The sequence below is a fragment of the Drosophila hydei genome, unplaced genomic scaffold, assembly GCF_003285905.1.
Source record: "Drosophila hydei strain 15085-1641.00,03,60 unplaced genomic scaffold, DhydRS2 tig00000060-arrow-pilon, whole genome shotgun sequence".
Lineage (NCBI taxonomy): Eukaryota > Metazoa > Arthropoda > Insecta > Diptera > Drosophilidae > Drosophila > Drosophila hydei.
Genome location: NW_022045656.1, coordinates 8,521,476 through 8,540,029, shown reverse-complemented (window position 1 = coordinate 8,540,029; position 18,554 = coordinate 8,521,476). Strand labels below are relative to the sequence as shown.

Sequence of the window (18,554 nt, the reverse complement as noted above, 5' to 3'; positions counted from 1 at the left end):
GCATGGAGTCTGGAGTCTGCAGTCTGGAGTCTCCTGTCTTCTGTCTTGCTGCCAGACCAACTGCTGTGTGTCAAGTAATTTCCGTAATGAGTTCGGCGCGCTCTGCGCAATGTCGGCATTCACTTAAAAGTGTTTGAAATTCGAAATTTCATTTGAGTTCGTGCCTGAGCAAAAAGCAATCATATCACATGTGCATACAAACGTCAAGCCGAAGGAACGTAAATTGCTTTTGTGCCTGACGAATGTTGCTTCTACCACGCACTTGGACAGGGAAATGTTTTCAAATTACGGGCGAAAGGTGTTTGCCCAGCCTACGTTCAACAGTCCAAAAAAAATTTAAGTAATACAAATATTACAAATAATATATAAAGTTAAAATTTATTTCACATAATTATTATGATAATATATATTTACAAAAATATATATTTTTTTTTGATTTTAAACAAATTTATTTTTTTATAATGATATTAATTATTGAAGGAGTATCCCATAGTCGAGTGATTTATCTACTCTTTTCACTTCCATTTATGTAATGCGATTAATTTTGATTAATTTTCCTTTTTAGCTGCGACAAATGTTTGAACATTCTTTCATTTGCCTTTTCGCTTTGGCTTCCCTTTCATGTTCCGAAAATAAACTCTTAATGCATTTAAACTTGTTTGCAAACTTTTGCGACACATTTATTGTTTATAAACAAATCAATCATGCGAAATGTACTGCTACATATTTCATGCTTTACAAAACAAAAAATGAAGCAGGGCAACAACAATTTAATTAGCAAAATATGCGCACTTAAGCACTAAATAAACGCTTTGACGCAGCATCAATTAACAAAGTGAACAAGTAGGCAAATGCGTCTGCCCACGCACTTAATTACTTAATTTATGCCTGAGGCGAGTTCCCTTTGGGTCTCACTGCCAGCTTGCAGTCTCAGTTCGGGCTAAGGCGCAGCTATCCGAAAATTGGATTAATTTGTTTACTACGGAGCTGCAGAGACTGGAGGCAGCAGACACGAGGCACCCAGCCGTATGCCGCCAGTGTCAGTACTTGGCAGTTTATGGCTGCCGCCACGGCGGGCAGTCGCTAGCAAACAGGACATATTTCTTCCTATACCTTGTCAACGCTTGATATAATGCCCATGTATACATGTGTGTAAGAGGCATAAGTAAATTACAGGTATCGAAGTGTAGACTCTGTGTAGGTCTGCTGCCTATGCCACAATATAAGAATTTTCTGTCTTAAAGATTCCTCTTAAAGTGAGAGCTCAGAATAAATAATTTATTAAATGATCAAATAGGCACTTGAGTGCCTTTTAAAGGCTTGCTTACTCAGTGTCCATTCCATTTAGCTACAGGATATTTCATATTCGATCACCTGCACCTTAGACACTTTTATTGCTTTTGGCAACAGTTACGATACTCAAAGAGCGCTTTCATAAAATTTACAAACTTGGCAATGCCTTAAAATGAAGGTAAAACTCATTAGCAGCCAACAGCAAAAGGTTGAAGGGATATAGAACTTCGACCAAAATAACTGAGATCGATGGCAAAGCAATTTACCACAAGGCAGATACTAAAAATTTATGGAATAGATGAAAGGATTACCTTTAGTCGAATTGACCCTTGCTCGCTAGGACTTAAAGTATTGAATATATATATATATCTATATAAAAGGTCGTATCCATTTGGTCTATAAAATTTAAATTAATTTCTACAGGCCGCAATTATTTTAATAACAAGACTGGCAATGACCTCAGCCTCTTTTGGCTGCCATTGTCAGCAAAAATTGATCTATCAAATGCAAATAAGTAAACCGCCTAATGCGCCGCGCAGCTGTCAACACAGTCCGCAACTAGTGAAAACTTTCCACGCGAAACTTTTGGAACAGTTCAGTTACAGTTCTAGCTCTCTCAGTCCTACGCACTTGCTCTCTCTCTCTCTCTCTCTTTCTCTATGTGTTTTCTAACATTTTCATTATTTTTACGCATTGAAAATTGAGTTGAGCTTTGAAACAGGTGTTTCCTCGCCCATTGCGCTGCTAATGCTGGTTTTTGGCACCATTTCCTCTGGGATTTTCGTTTTGCTGCTGTTGCTCCCTGTTGGCCAATGCTAATTAAAAGTTTTCGCACAACTTTTACTTTCTGTTTTTTTTTTGGCGCGTTGTGTCGCCATTCTGTCAACGGAAGTTGCCTAAATTTGCTTTAAAACTGTTCCTTAAATTCGCAACTGCAAACGCCTGACCCCAGCGGAAGCAAATGAGATAAATATTAAAACTTTTTAATTGAAGCAACAATAAAACCAATAACAAATGAAATTAAATGACAAAAAAACGCAAATAAAAAAAAACAAAAATGTTTTCATAAAGTTTTGTCTGAGCACAAAAGTTGTTTTACTTAATACGATTCGACAGCAATTCAACAATAATTGTTGATAAGCGCTTAAGTTGTTTACAGAATTAAAGCAAGTACTTCCAGTTATTAGATAATTGTTTAAATATTACTTGGCTGGAGAGATATCGTATTTCTTATTATAATAGGAACTAAGGAAATAACTTAAATTGGGTAAAATAATTGAATGAAAAATATATATGTTTTAAGCCTTACAATTATTAGCAATAATAGACGTTTTCACGCAAAATGGTGCTAATATACTTAAATATATAAACAAATAAAAATACTATGAATTATTAAAATAATATTAATTATTTAGTAAAAATAGAAAACAAAATAAAATTATATTTAGATGAATAAAGTAAATAGCATTATTTATATATTTTTTTTATATAACAAAATCAAATATACTTAAATAATTAATATAAAATTATATTATTTATTACATTTTTGTTTTAATTTTTTTATTCTTTATTATATATTTTATTTTTCTTAAGTCTGTAGAATATATAAAAAAAATTTATTTAATTTAATTTAATTTTCATATATTCATAATAAATACTTTTATAGATAGATATACTTTACTCGCATTATCCGATTTTAAGGACTTTATAGCGTTTTTTAATATATAAAATATGCTTGATTCATATTAATATACATTATAAAAAATGAAAATTTATAAAGCTCCTACTTAATTTAATACAATACAAGATTTACTCCCAGTTATTTTTGTTTGAAAAACTAAGTTGCCCTCTTTAGTTGAGTTCGTAACCCGAACGCCAAATTCTGGACCTGGGTTAAGAGGTTTATTGACTGAAAACAAATTTTATAAGTCAATTTACTTAATTTATAATTCATTTTCCCATATTTCACAATCAAAGGGTTTGCAGATCAAATAAATTTGTAAAATAAACTGCAGTAAATGTGGCATGAATGGACTTATATATAAGCTTTAATATTTACTCAAAGGCTACATTTGTATGTCATAAAATTAAAATACAAAGGCAATAGAATGGGCTCTTATTCCAATGCTTCTCAAAGCCCAATTCAGAAATACATTATAATTTATTCAAATAAAGCTTTAGCCTTGGCATAACGAGACTTAACTCATATATCATAAATTAAAATAATTTTTTTAATTATCATTTTACAAGCATTTTCCATTGACCCCACGGAGCATGTCAACGCCATTTAGTCACTGATTTATGTTCTTCTTTATATGTAAATATAAAACATTTGATGCCCTTCACACGCCGCCGCCTCCGCCACCCCTCAACAATTTGAAAATGACAAATTACCGCACTACAGAAATATTTTATATGAATTTTATTACTTTGAACCACAGCGGGAGGCCAGCAGAAAAAAGGGGGCGGCGGGTGCAAAATGTTTTTATGCGCATTGCATATTCATTAGAGATAATCATGCATTAAGTGGTCAATGCTCCGAAGAGCGACCCTTCTGTCTGCTCTATTCCCAGGTCACGTGCCACACATTACGCGGCGTATACGTCATATGAGCTGACCGAGGTCCCGGCCATCCCGCCTCGCACATTATTCAAGCTGGCTTTTCTTTTTTCCGTGCAAAAAGGTAACTGCTTTGGGTTGTGCTTATAAATAATATTTCAATAATTGAGCGCCGGCCAAATGAGCTCGAGCCGTGGCCGTGGCCGTGTGCACGTTATGATGATGTCTGCGCGGCTGCCTTTAATGGAGCAGGCGCATTAATTTTGCATTTGCTGCAGCCTTTTTAACATCGCAGTCCTTCGCTCACCGGCTAACTGAACTTTCTGTATAATTTTCGCATAAAAAAACATGGCCAAACTGTTACGACTACATTACCTGAATGTGTCTGCTTGCATCTACCCATTCGCTACATAAAATTATATGTTTTTTGACGCCCCAACGGCACACCGCACTTTTAATATACATGCCCATACACTTACCTCAGACATTGCCCAAAAGGCAGCCTCAAAATCAATATGAAAAAGAAAACTACATTTTAAATAAGCTGCATCTCCTTCCGGCCATTAGCTGCTATAATTTGCGGTATTACTTATTGCAATGCTTAGCTCGTTAACTCATGTTTGCAGCTCTAATTGGTATTTATGTCACAAGACCCTAAAACTTTTCCTAATTTAAACATTTATTCATAGATTTATAATTGATTTTTGCCAATCGCAAGGCAAATATGTGTGCTTAGCAAACATCTCTCAATTGTATAAAATACACATCAATTCTCGCTTATGCTAATTATTAACGTACACAAAACTTTCAAATTTCCATTTATTGAGCTTCTGAAAACTTTTCGGCTGACACTGGGCTACAAAGAATTTTAATGTAGTGTCGACAATCAAATTTGTGAGAGTAAACATAATAATTATTATTGTTTTCTAACAATGTTGAAGTAAAAATTCGATATAGTAAATTTCTGCTGATTAAAAATAAAAATAGAATAAAATTATTTATGTTATTAATCAAATTAAAAATATAATAAAATTATATATTTTATTAATTAAATCAAAATTAAATCAATTTATCTATTGAATTAACAAAGTTACATTAAGTTATCTTTTGTATTATTGAATTTTAAAATACTTAAAATTATATTATGTAGCTTATTAATTGAAATCAAATGAATTCGAATAAAATGATCTATTTCATTAACTAAATTAAAATTAAAATAATATAATAATATCTATTATAATTCAACCACAGACCTTTGCTTCGTCAGTCAAATTATAATTCAACCACAGACCTTTGTTTCGTCATATGAATTCTCAACTCTTATGCTTCAATAACTATAATATATAATGTTAATTATTAAAGCTAACACTTTCACTCCCATTATTATGTATAACAGTGTTTGCTTTCATGGAAATGGGTAGCTAGAGGAGCAGATGACACACGCACATCGCGCCTGTTCATTATTCTGTCGTGCATTATTATCAGAAGCTGTGTGGGCTGTGCTGCAGACTTTTACGGCTGATTGACAGACAACGGCTTCTGGCTACAATCGTTGCGGATCCTTTCTGTGGCACATTGTATCATATATCATATATATATATGTATATATATATATATATATATATATATGTATAATTTGTGGTATGTTAGTGGTCTGTGGCCGTGTTGGAACAATGGCCGGCAGCTGTCAATTGTTTGACTTGCGGCTGACACAACGGCAGTACGAAAATTGTTAAGTTTAATTAAAATTACATGGACGAATGAGGAATTGAGCCGATGGGCACTGAACTTCATTAGTTTCATTCGAAGGCAACATTTCATTAGTTTGCCGCACACAAACGGAATTTATTCTCACGTCCCGGCGATTTGTTGGCCCACACGCCAGTTGACGCCTCCACTTATACGGCCTTGCCAATATCGTTTCAATAAAGAGAATATTAGCACAGAGAGTATATTGAACGGGAACGGGAACGGGAACGGGAACGGGAAGCTGGCAGTGCGCAGCCTGTGGCTATTTTCGTTGACTCTATGGGTGCAAAGCAAACAAAAATACTTCCGCAGGCAAAACTGGGAGGCTGCGAGGCTGGGAAAAGGGCAGCTCAGGCATGCCAGGTATGCGAGATAAGAGCAGAGTCAGAGCCAGTCAGAGCCAGTCAGTCAGCCAGCCGGTGGGTGCATGGGGCCGTGTATTAAAGATTATGTCACAGCCAGCCAAAAATATGTGCCAATGGTATTTTTATATTGTGCGCCAAAAGTATGTGGGCAATTCCCGGAGGGGCGCAGTCACAGCCTGTTAATCGCTGGCATTTTTAAAGCGACCCTTAAAAGTAGGCTTTACTTTATGCGCCGCCGCTTATCGACGAACTCAAAGTGTGAAAGTTTTACGCTTGGCTCACTAATAACAGTAAATTTCGAGGAATAACTCGCAAACTGCTATGCGAACACCGATTATCCTTTATGTCTGCCGCGCTGCTATCGAACACCTATTATCCTTTATGGCAAGTTAATTAAATGGAGGGCGACACGGCCGTCTAATTGGCTTTCGACGAGAACTAAGCCGGAAAGAGCTTGACTACGAAGCCTCTTAATTATTTAGCCAGTATAATGAGCATATCGTGTTTTAATTGCCGTGTAATTCGACTTCCGCCACGATTATGTCACCTGCTTATTATCAGGTGACACCTAGTGACAGGTATTCGGACTATTTTTGGCCTAGATTCACTTAACGAGGCATATGTTGCCGTTCTATTTGTTGTCGTTCTATCGTCCTTTTGCTGTTGCTCTTCCTGCTGCCATTTCCCGGTTAATAGTTTGGGCCTGTTTTTGTTGTTGCTGGGCTGGTCTATTAAAGTCTTGTGTCCTCTCATATTAGTGTCTATTTGTCAAGTGTAAAACGGATATCCGCATTTGCCTGTGGCAAAAGTATTTGAAAACCAGTTTCCTGTCCACTCAGCACTTTACGTATGTTTACCCACTTCAACAATGTATATCGACATTGCTGTGAGCCTTGTCAATACTCGATTTGTTTAATAGACAATTTGATGAGAGTTTAATGAAAAAATTTATGAAAGTTAGAACACAAGTTCATGTTCATGTTTAACACAATTTATCTTTAAATCAGATTTAAGCACTAAATATTATTTGTATTTAATGGAATGCAATGCAATGCCTCAGGAACGAAAGCAATTTATTGTTGTGCTTAAACAAAAATGTCAGAAATTATTTTTAAAAATTAAAAAAAATTGATATACACATATAAATAAAAATGTTAAATATTAATTGAATTTTTAGAAAAGAAATTTTAAATAATTTAATTATATTTATATATTTATTTTCAATATATATATTTATAAAAAAAATATATTGATATATTTTTTTAAATGTATATATATATTTATATATATATATATGTATATATATATATATATTTATATATGTATATATATTATACTACTTAAATAATTAAATAGCAAATAAATATAAAAATCAGCTTTATTTACCTTTAACTAAGAGCTTACCTTATAATAATATTTAATATTTAATTATAAGAATTCATAATTTATTATTTTTGCAAGATTTCCTTTAAGTAAAATGCAAAAATTTGCATCATTAATTCGCAGCAAATTCACGTTTTGTTTGTCCGAGCAACTCGAACCTTCCTCAAGTACGTGTTCAGGTTGGGTTTGCGGCCCCTTAGAGTAGGCAATGAGTGAGTGCGTTTCGTAGTCGGACTTTAGTTTGGCAGTAAACGTTTGTTGGCAGGCAACAAAGTGTGAAATGGGAAGTAAACAAATGTTTGGCTCATTTTGATGTGCTTTTTACTGTTCATTAAATTTGCTTAAGTGCGCAGCATTTATAATTCAGTTGGAGTTAAAAATGCTTATTTATTTGTTCGTCTCCTTTTTTACTTTTGCCATTTGCTGCTTTACTCAACGAGTTTTGCGTTTTATTTGCAGCGCCAGCAGCAGCAACAACAATGCAACCGGAGCGACAACAAAGTTGAGATGCCTTAAAATGCTCGCCCACAACAACAGCAACAACAGCAGCAACAGCAACGACAACAACAGGCACAACCACAACAACAGCGTGCGGAATTAGCGGACACATCAATTTCAGCTGGCAAAGGCAACTTAATTAAAAGTCGTTGCCCAACAGCAATTTTAAGCTGTTGTTTGTTGAAATTAATTGCAATTTATTTAAAAGCTCCACGAAAAGAAGCAAATTTTTTGGTCACATTCGTTTCTCTTCCGGTTGCTAATGCCGTCACATTGAGCAGTCACATAGAGAGAGAGAGTGACGAGAGTATACGAAATGTTGTTCAGCGCAGCAAGTGGTATGCTGATGCTGGTGCTGCTGCTGACCTGCAAGCGCTGCCAAGCGCAGCAGCAACAGGAGCAGCAACAGCAACAATTGATGCCGAGCAGCCGAAATGGCACTGCCGAGCAATTATTGCTGTTGCCAGGTATGGTTGCTACAAGTCAGAGCACCGAGTGGGCAGCAATCGCTTCAAGCAGCAATCTAAATGCAGCGAAAACAACAGCAGGCTCTGAGAACACCCAAAAGGGTCAATTGCTGACGCCAGCAAGTGCAGCTGGCAAAAAACTAAGGCAAGCGGCAACAAAACTATTGAATCCATTGACAACGGCAACAGCAACAGCAACAGCAGCAACTCATACAAATAGTATGACACACACAGCAATAGCAATAAAAAGTAAGCGCATTGCGCCCGCAGCAACAACTACAATGGCAACAATTGTGACAACTGTGGACAACAATACAAATTTTAACTTAAACATGCAGCAAAGGGAGGCAGCTACAACGGCAACAGCCATAAATACATACAATAAAACTAATTGGCAAACAGCAATACCAGCAGCAACAGAGCTGCAATATGAGAGAGCAACAGCAGCAGCAACATCGACAGCAACAGCAGCAGCTGAAGCAGCCTCGACAGCAGCCACAACAATTGACAGTAAAACAGTGCCTACGCTGCGCCTGCTGGGCACAGCGAACATGGCGATGGACAATACATTGACAACATCCTGGGCTAGCAATGGTCAGACAACCACAGCAACGGCAACGGCAACAGCAACGGCCGCCGCGGGCTGGCCGGTGAAGCATGCCGCTGTGCTCGAGGGCGATGTAATACTTGGCGGCCTGATGATGGTGCATTCGCGCGAGGACAGCATCACCTGCGGTCCCATCATGCCGCAGGGCGGCATTCAGGCCTTGGAGGCCATGCTCTACACCTTGGATCAGGTCAACCAGCAGCAATTGCTGCCGAATATAACGCTCGGCGCCCACCTACTGGATGACTGCGACAAGGACACCTACGGCCTCGAGATGGCTGTCGATTTCATAAAGGGTAAGTGAAGCTCAGCGCGCAGCAGGAACCTGCGCCACAATTGCTACATTATTTCGCAGCTTTATGAGTCGTGGCCCATTCAAAGATCGTTTGTTATTTGTGTGCATTTGGCGTAACACGCGGCGCATTGTCGTTCACTAAACCAGGCCCAAAAGCGAAATGCCATTACAAATGGCAATTGTGTTCCGGCTGTTGCCGGCATTTGCCATTGTGTTGCATTTAATTAGCATGCACTGACACGTGTCCAATGCTCATGCTCCCGGCCCAACCCCTTGAAGCAATGCCGAGCCGTTCACCTGACAGCTAAACATGAATATTTTATATATAAATTACTTGCTGCAGAATCTGTTCTGACTGTCAAAAGCAGTTGCTGCAAGTTTCTACAATTGCGCTCTGCGAATCTTAGTTGAAACCGGAAATATATAAAATAAATATATCAAAAAAATATCAATATAAATTATATTATTGAGAGAAATTTCAAATTTTTACCAGAAGATCAGGTGAATGGATTCCTAATCATTAGTATCTTAGCACACTTAAGGAACAATAATTACAATATTTTTATATTATTTACTTATATTTTTCTAGACAAGAAAATTAATCAAAATAAAAGTCTTCGCGTGCTACGAAGCAACACAGAATACAAAATAACTAAACAGATATCAAAATATTGTGAGCTGAATCAAATACTTGCCTAACAGCAGCTCAGTTTTAAGAACTATCAAGTCTCGTAAGCAAGACATATATTTGATAGTCGTAAACAAATTTGGTATAAATCAAAATTGAAATTTCAAAATTTCAAAAATCAAATATCAAATATCAAAATATTGCTCATTTGCCAAGCTTTCCAGAGATTTGTTTGGCTAATCAAAACAAAATTTATTGCGCTTTGCTGTATTTGTTGGCATTGAAAACATAATTTAAATAATGAATCGCATGTGATTAGAGAGAGAGGAAGAGAGAGGTAGAGAGTAAATGTTTATTAAAATTGCATTGCATAAGCATAGTTCGTCCAATCAATCTAATGCGCAGCGAGAGCTTATGTGGCCAACGTGGCGTATACATTTTTATGCTTCGTTCCTCAATTGACCAATTCTGAATGCGATTTCAATGTGTATTTTTTATGCTTCGCTTTTTGTTTTATTGGGTCACCGCAAATGTTTCAATTTGCCTGCGGCCCATTAAATCTCACACATATTGCCATAATGCTTCAACGCGTTGCAAGTTGACTACATAAAAAATTCGTTTTTTTTTTCAATACTTTGCACAGGGTTAATTTGGGGTATGATGTACTTGTTGAGCAGGTGAATAAAGTAATTATGTTCTTACTATTTATCAAGAAGCCGTCTCGCCCGTCACTTCATCTAAAGAGATAGAGCTGGAGATCATACGTCTTACATTCTCACATTTCGCTGAGTTGACCTTTGGTTCATTTTCTTTGAATCAAATTGCCTTAAAATTATATCCAAGCTGATTTTTATATCTTACATGCTACTATTTAATTTCTTTTAAATATATTTCGATTTTCTTGTAAATATTATGTATACGCCTTGAAGTCTCTACGTTCTATCTAAAATCAAAAAAATGTTTGAAAATATGTTTTCATAGAAAACCTTTTAGATTTCGTTCGCCTTATTGGTGATTTCGGATTACAATCAGCAAATGCAGACAAAAGTTATTTAAGTTAAGCAGTTATCTTATTGAGCTTAGAAAGATTTATGAACTTTTACTTTTGCTTATATAAAGCCATAAATTTGAATGTGTGTAAGACACTTAACATGGGGCTTTTCTTAGCAAAAGTCCAGCTTTTTCTTTTGTTGTCTACTCGAGTCTAATGTAGTGAAGAGTCCACTTGACTTCAGGTGGCTTTAGTCTGCTTTACTTGTCTACTCTAATGGACTCTAGTCTACTGCAGTCACATCTCATCAAGTCTCATCTAGCCCAATCTAGTCCTCTCCATTCTACTCTTATCTCCTCTAGTCTACTCCTCTACTCTCCTCTCATCTAGTTTCCTATTGTCGACTCTCTAGTTTTCTCTAGTCGACTCTCTAGTCTTCTCCAGTCTCCTCAGCTCCATCCCAGTCTCACCCACTCTACGTCCATCTACTCTCCTTTTAGGTATCTTTTAGTCGTTAATTTCCATTTAAATCGCATTCACTTATTTAAGTCGGGGGCTTTTATTAAGTGTACATAGCACGTGAGTAAATTGAAAATCAAATATGAGCACAGCTCGGTTAAAATGCCAGTTGCAATAATATTTTTATAACAGCGCATTTTATTCACTGTGCCTCGGGCGAGCTGAGCGGACGCAACATAAATATGCTCAGCTCGCTGTTGCCCCTGCGTTCTGCCGACATCAATACAATGAACTAAAGTATTCAAATGAGGTTGAAGGTGAGGAGGCTTAAAGATACCCTGTTTTATAGTTAAGAGGGAATGCCTAAAAGTTACTCTGAATGAATTTGTCTCTGCCTCGAAGCTTCTTCTTAACATTTGATGATTTTTCTTGAGCTGTGATTGATGAATAAATCATTGGAATATCAAACAAGTTGATTAGTTGACAAGTCACAATAGGAAACACCTTCAAGATGTTGATTCTGATTGTGTTTAAAAAACTTTGTTTAAGTCAACTGACAAAGCTGCGATGGGCTGCTGCTAAAGGCTCGCTTTTAGCAGTTTCAATTTGAACTAAAATTAATAAAATTCTGTTAAATATATAAGCTTAAATAACAACATTATCATATATTCATTTTCATATTTATGAAAATATTATATACATATGAAAGGCTTTCCTTTGCTCTTACAACGCTTGGCTTAAGGCCTTAAATGGGCTCAAACATCTTTTTCTAATGAAATGAGTTCATTTCAGTTGCTGACTAGAAACAAATAATCTGCTTTCAGCGTAGACAATTTGTCTGCTTAGTTGCAAATACCCCACTAAATTACAGCCGAGGGTATGAGAATATTTTCATCAACAACAACAGCCCAGGCTGTGCCGCAGCTGGTTGCATACCTTAATAGATATTTCCATAAAGATCGAGTTTCATTTGATATGCGAATGCAACAACACTCGCTTTGACCCACTTCACAATTTACAGGGTATTTGTGCATACTTCAAGCTGGCGGTAAGTGTATTAAAACTATCAATTAACATTTAAGAGTTTCCGCCCAATAGAATGCAATGCATTTCTTCTCATTTCCGTTCATGCTGTAGTCAAGTGTTGTTAATGCATCCACACACACGTACACACACACACCCACACACGCACACACACACACATATGTATTAAAGTATTCCACTTACGTATTTAAATATCGAGCGAAACTATTTGCTGTAAAGCCGCAATGCCAAATGCAATAAGAACATTGCAGTCGAGCATAGCCGACTATGCAATGCCTGTTCAGGTTTCACAGAGTTAAATTTTAAAAAAATTAACAATATTTGCAGCTGAGCCATGCGCCAATGGGCGCATCAGATCATTGTTCCATAAGGTGTTAAAATTGTAGGCAAATTCAAAATACTAATATACCCTCTTCACTTGCCGCAAGCGAGCATTGCCAAATGTACTCAACTGCTTGCAGCTGCGTGCAATCATTGTGACTCCAATAATAAAGAACACGCGCCACAGACTTCCACAGGAGGCGACAACAGCTGCTGCAGGGCGAAACGAATGTGCCAAAGTCGTGACATAATTTTATTACAATTCAATTAGTAAATTCAAGGCAATCGAATGCGACATGAGCTTGCCAATGAGCTAATGCCCATTGTCAATGAGAACCATCTCGACTTTTTTCATAAGAGCAGCTCGAATTAGCCTCGGCCATGTGGAGTTCGCTCTATTTGCATACTCTGTGTCATTGTATGTGTGTGTGGGTGTGTGTGTGTGTGTGTTTGAATAACAAAGCATTTGGATCTGTTGTTCCATTTGCTGTTCGGCACTTGTCATTTGTGCCCCACAATTGTCTTTCACATTCTTAGCCGGGTTTCGGCTTGCCTTTGTGTGTGTCCAACAGGATATTGGGTATAATTAGCACTTTGTCAGTGGGAGCTGTTTGAGTGTTGTTTGTGCTTGTAATTTCCAATAGCAAACTAATTGGGTTTAAGCTCAATGCATTCGTTTTCATTCTCTTTATGGCACATTTCCTCTTCCTGTGCCCCAATGTCGTTTGTCGTGCGTTGAACCTTTTCATCTTCGCCTGTGGCGAACACATTTTACAGGACTGTTGTATAACAGTTCTGTGGACGCTATTTAGCACTGTTAACTGGCAGACTTCAAAGCTTTCGCCAGCTGGGTTTGTGTCTTCGCTTATTTGGGACGAAGGCTATTGATTAACAGCGTGTTGGGTCATTGGAGATTACATTTGTTTTTGGGACAATATTAAACCTTATTAACAGTTGTATATTTTGGTTATGTTATATTAAATACAATACATAATATTAAAGTCCTGATGTAGCAACTTTTATTCTGAAGACTAATTTAAGTTAATTTTTATAAGTTTTGTTTCCATATTTTAAATATAATAATAGGAATATATGATAATATATAATAAAAAAAACTTTAATAAATATTATTCTTAACAAGAGCTTCATAATGCACAATTTGGTTTCTGGAATTTCTATGTGATTTATAGACGCGCTTGATATGCCGCACGGCTCGCTTCATTGGTTTCTGAATTAATTATAAATTCGCAAATGAAATGTATTCACATGTTGAGTGTTTCCATTTGAAGCTGTTGCAGTTTAATGAGCTGCATTAAGAGCGCAAATGGCTGCATTCCTGTGGCTATTAAGTGCATCTGGCACAGCGCATACATAACTGTAAATCAATGCAAACGTTAAACTATTTATGTAGGCGCTAAAAAATGTGCTGAAAAAGAATCCGTTGCGCGTGTCTCTCTTAACGATCTGGCGACAGCTTCGCTCGCAGCGAAATCAAAATCCGAGTCGCTGTCTTCACTGACCCAGTTATATTTTTGTAAATTGAAATTTTATTTTCTTTCGTTACGCACACACGCACACGCACACTTGGACACCCTCATCAAAAGGCATATAAAAAATGTTTATTTGCCATGACACGAAGGCAACTCTGGCAACGCTCTCTTTCCTTCTCTCTCTATCTCTCTCCCTCTCTCTCACTCATTCTCATTTCATATCAGTTTAATTTGCCACAGCCACAGCCACACACACAAACACACACACATCTCATTCACTCTGTTGGCTACTCGCTGTTCTTAAGCCCCGCAGCCATTGGATTCTGGGAATTTCGGGTGTATTGGCTTTGTGCAAATATTTGTAGCAGACAGAAAGGCAGGCACAGCAGATCGTTTAAATATATAGACTTGATCAGCGTGATGAGCTGACTCTACCATGTCTATGTCTGTCTGTTGAAATGTCATTAAAAAAGTTAATCAAAAAGTGAAGTTAGAGGACGAAGCAGAGCAACTGCTGGGGCAAGCACACATATATGTATGTGTATGTGTGCATGTGTATATGTGTATAAATGTATATGTATAATATTCCCTGACAACAACTCTCTCTCTCTATCTCTCTCTCTCTCTCTCTCATTCAGGGTATTTTCTAGTCGTGCACTCCCAGCTCTTGCTTGTTGTTCGTATGTTTGTTATTTGTTGTTTGCTGCTGCCGTTGCTGGCGCTTGCCACTTAATGGAATTTGCCGCTTATGCGTTACGCATGCCGGGCATTATCCTTGCCTCCTGCGTCTGCCGTTTCCTGCGAAATGTGAGACGCGCTCCTCGGCGCCTGCATCGCGGCTCGCTGGCTGCTGCTGCTGCTGCTGCTGCTAACACACACATTCCTTAAGAGCTGACTTGCTGCCTGCTTGGCTGCTTGGCTGCTTGGCTAAAAGTTGCTTTTGTTTTTGTGCGCCTTCCGACTTGCGTTCGTCTCGCCTTTTGCCTGCTTCAGCTTTGATTGCTAACGAGATTTTATTGGTGGCTCTCACAGCCTAATTTACTTATGCAAGTTGTCTCCATGTGAGCTCATCGCTTGCTCCTGTCAAAACTTAATCGTATTCATCGGCTTTAGAATGTCGCACAGCTTGATTGTGCTTGGCTCTATGATAAGTTCTGCGTATTGCTGCTGTTGACATCTTGGCATGTTTTCCTCTCGCGTCTGCCCACATCAATGTCCATCTGCGCCTCAAGGTATGCAATGCGAAACTTGATGCAATCGAGCAGCAGCACACATGTCTTGACTAGCCTCTGGCTGTGCTATTTTTGCACGTTGGTGTGGATAAACGGGGTATATTAGCTTTGTGAATTGGACGACTGTGACGTGAGAGCCTCAAAGTTGGAGACATCAAATTTGGCATCTTTCAAGTTGATTCTTGTCTTACAAAGTATTGAGAATATTTGAATACATACTCTGGGGGCATGGCTTACCTATCATATAAATCTGTCATGCATCACAGTGTGTTTACACAGAGTGTTTATAGATTAAACAAGAATAATATACTGGCATGGAATTCGAATAACCTCGTCTACATTTAGATCAATGTCCCTATTATCCACCTATCTATCTATCTACAGAGTATTCCTCAGTAGACCCCCTCTATTCCATGGCAAATCGTGTATCAATTAAGTCTACCTATAGCTGAACCTCCTCAGCAGTTAACTCCACATCCTTTCGATCCTCCTCGCCGTCTACCTAAAGAGCATTCCGCAGTCGGCTGCATACATCTGCAGCATTGTCACTTGTTTTTATCTTGCATATTTATCGGGCGTCTGCTCTAGCTGTTTTTGTCCTCATATTCCCCGTGGCGCTCAGTTGGCAATCTGATACTCTAACCATTTGTGTTTGTGCTGGCTCGAGGCATGGCGCAACCGGATAAGAATCACATGTCTGGCTGACGTTTAACAATACATTCCGATACCCTGTAACGAGGCGGGGCACATTCAGCTGGTTTCCATGTGGCTAAGCTGAGATGGCGATTCTTTTGCTGCGGACAGGAAATCTTTTTGGAGCTGGAACAGCTTCTGCTCTGGCTGCTCTGCACAGAGAACTTAGCCTGACTGTGGCATTTGCTGGACTCTGGCTTGTTACCTCTAGAAAATAAGAGAAAAAAGAGCAGCTTCCCTTTGTGAAAATGAAAAAAAATACCCCAAGTGTACTGGCTTTACGCTTGCACAATTTAAATGTGGATAATTCTTGCATGTCCTGCTGGGGCAGGAAGCAGACCGTCAGCCAACGAAGCGGCAAGCAAATACTCTCGGACAGAGGCTTCGTGGTCAGTGGCTAGAATCACAGTTGCTGGCAGAGTTCGTTACACAAAGATAATTTCAGATGCCATTACAAAACACTTTGCCAGTTGCCAGAGGCCTATTTCATATAGTAGTCGTCTCCCTCTCTCTCTCTCTCTGATTGTTGCAGCTGTTGCTCTTGAGGCTTTTACCATTTGTCTTATTCCCCAAAATGTCATACAATTAAACAATTTATGCTCGGAAGCTGTGTGGCTGATTTGCATGGGACATGGAGTCTGCAGTCATCTGAATCTGAGATAAGAGACTTTATTTTAATTTCTTTCACAACATATGCAAATCGAGTTCATTTCGATTTTAGTATTTTTTAACTGAACTTAAAGATAATATCTAGGGATTTATTATCTTTAATATGCCATACCATGTAAATATAAATATGTTTTAAAAATATATTTTTTTTAAGAAGTTTAAATAAATATATATTATAATAATTTATATAAAAAATCTATAAATTTAAAACAACTGTTAATGAATATTTTAAAATTATTAAATAAAAAAATACATTTTCAATAAATATATAAGTAAAGTATTATATATTTATTGAAAATTTATTTTTATGTAAATATATATACATATTAATATATATATATATACATATATAATTATATTATTTAATGCAAGTTTCTTATTTATTTAATTATATTAAATAAGATCAGTTTATAACTTCTCTCATGACAACAATGCACAAATTCTTTCCTGTGTATCAAACTTTCCCCAAGCAGTTGCCCCTGCAAGTGTTATACCACGTTAATTGTATAACAGCTGTGCCAACTGTTATACTGCTTCTCCAGCGCACGCAAACAAGTGTTTGTTCCATTCATGATTTGTCGTTTGCCGACTAACCCACTGGCCCCGATTTGCAGTTACAAAGTGTGTCTGAACTGTGCTACGCACTCGAACTTTTTAGCACAAAGCCCCAGTAGGGAAGTTCGTGCTGCTGCAGACGAAGCAACATACACGAGTCTTTCGTTCGTCCGCCAATTTGGCTTTGGGGCGCTCGAGCATCGCTGTGTCCGTTTCAGTTGCACGCCGGCCACACAACGATGCAGACGCGCCTTCGGCAGCTACAAATAAATAACAACAGTTATCGCCTAACGCCTTAAAGTGAGCGCCCGAACAGCAATGAGCTTACTATTGGGTATTACTAAATGTAACGACTAACGGTTAATGTGAGTCGCGGCCTCAGCGAGTGCATTAAAAATAAATACATTTAATATAATAGGAAATAAAGAAGAAATTAACTTATGTGCGTAAATGAATTAGAATTAAGCTAAAAAAATTAAATATAACAATAAAAAGTGTGGTAAGCTAAAAACAGGCAAAGACGAGATTTAAAATGTCGCGCGTTGTAAAATTTAAATTTATGGAAAAGTTGTGCAAATTTTTTTGTGGTATTTAATATATTTACTAATTGTTGATTAAAAATAAAATAACATTTTTTAACAAACTCGTGTGAGAAAAAACAATAATAATAAATTAATAACAATAAATTATGAATGAAAAATTAATTTCAATTTGGCAGCAAAAAATACAAATTTTAATGTTTAATAAATATTTTAGAAAAATAATTTTTTCATATAAGCTTTAAATAACATTGCTTAAAAAATTTACCATTGAAAATTGTTTGAAAAAATTGTTTAAAAAAATATTTTGAGTATAGAAAAATTGTTCATTATTTTGCCTCAAAACTTTTCTATTGAAAATAAATAACAACAAAAATTAATAACAACAAAAATATTCAAGAGCTAAAAAATATAATTTATTTTGTTTTAAATAAATACGAAAAATATTTGTTTAAAAGAAACAATAGAGAATTGCATTAAATTAATTAAGCAAAAAAAAAAAAAAGAAAGAACAAAAATAAATGATATATTATTAAATTTTTTTATTTTTCTTATAAAAATAAAAATAAAAACTTTCTTGAAAAAAAAAGGAAATATTTTTTTTGTAGCATAAAAATATAAAAAAAAATTTTGTTTAGCAACTTTTTGAGCTTCCATCTTAGCCAGTAAAATAAGAACTGTAAATATAAATTCTTAGGCCATAGCCAGAGCCAAACT

The 18,554-nt window shown here is 36.7% G+C and overlaps 1 protein-coding gene across 1 annotated transcript in view; it reads left to right on the top strand.

The window, feature by feature from the left end:
* Positions 1 to 8,802: 8,802 nt before the first annotated feature.
* The window catches only part of LOC111602598 (metabotropic glutamate receptor 2), a 66,682-nt gene continuing 56,930 nt past the window's right edge, over positions 8,803 to 18,554 (top strand). The window contains exon 1 of the mRNA XM_023319757.2: positions 8,803 to 9,217. Within this exon, the coding sequence (XP_023175525.2) occupies positions 8,866 to 9,217 (352 nt within the window). The 5' untranslated portion in view covers positions 8,803 to 8,865. The remainder of the gene's footprint in view (positions 9,218 to 18,554) is intronic.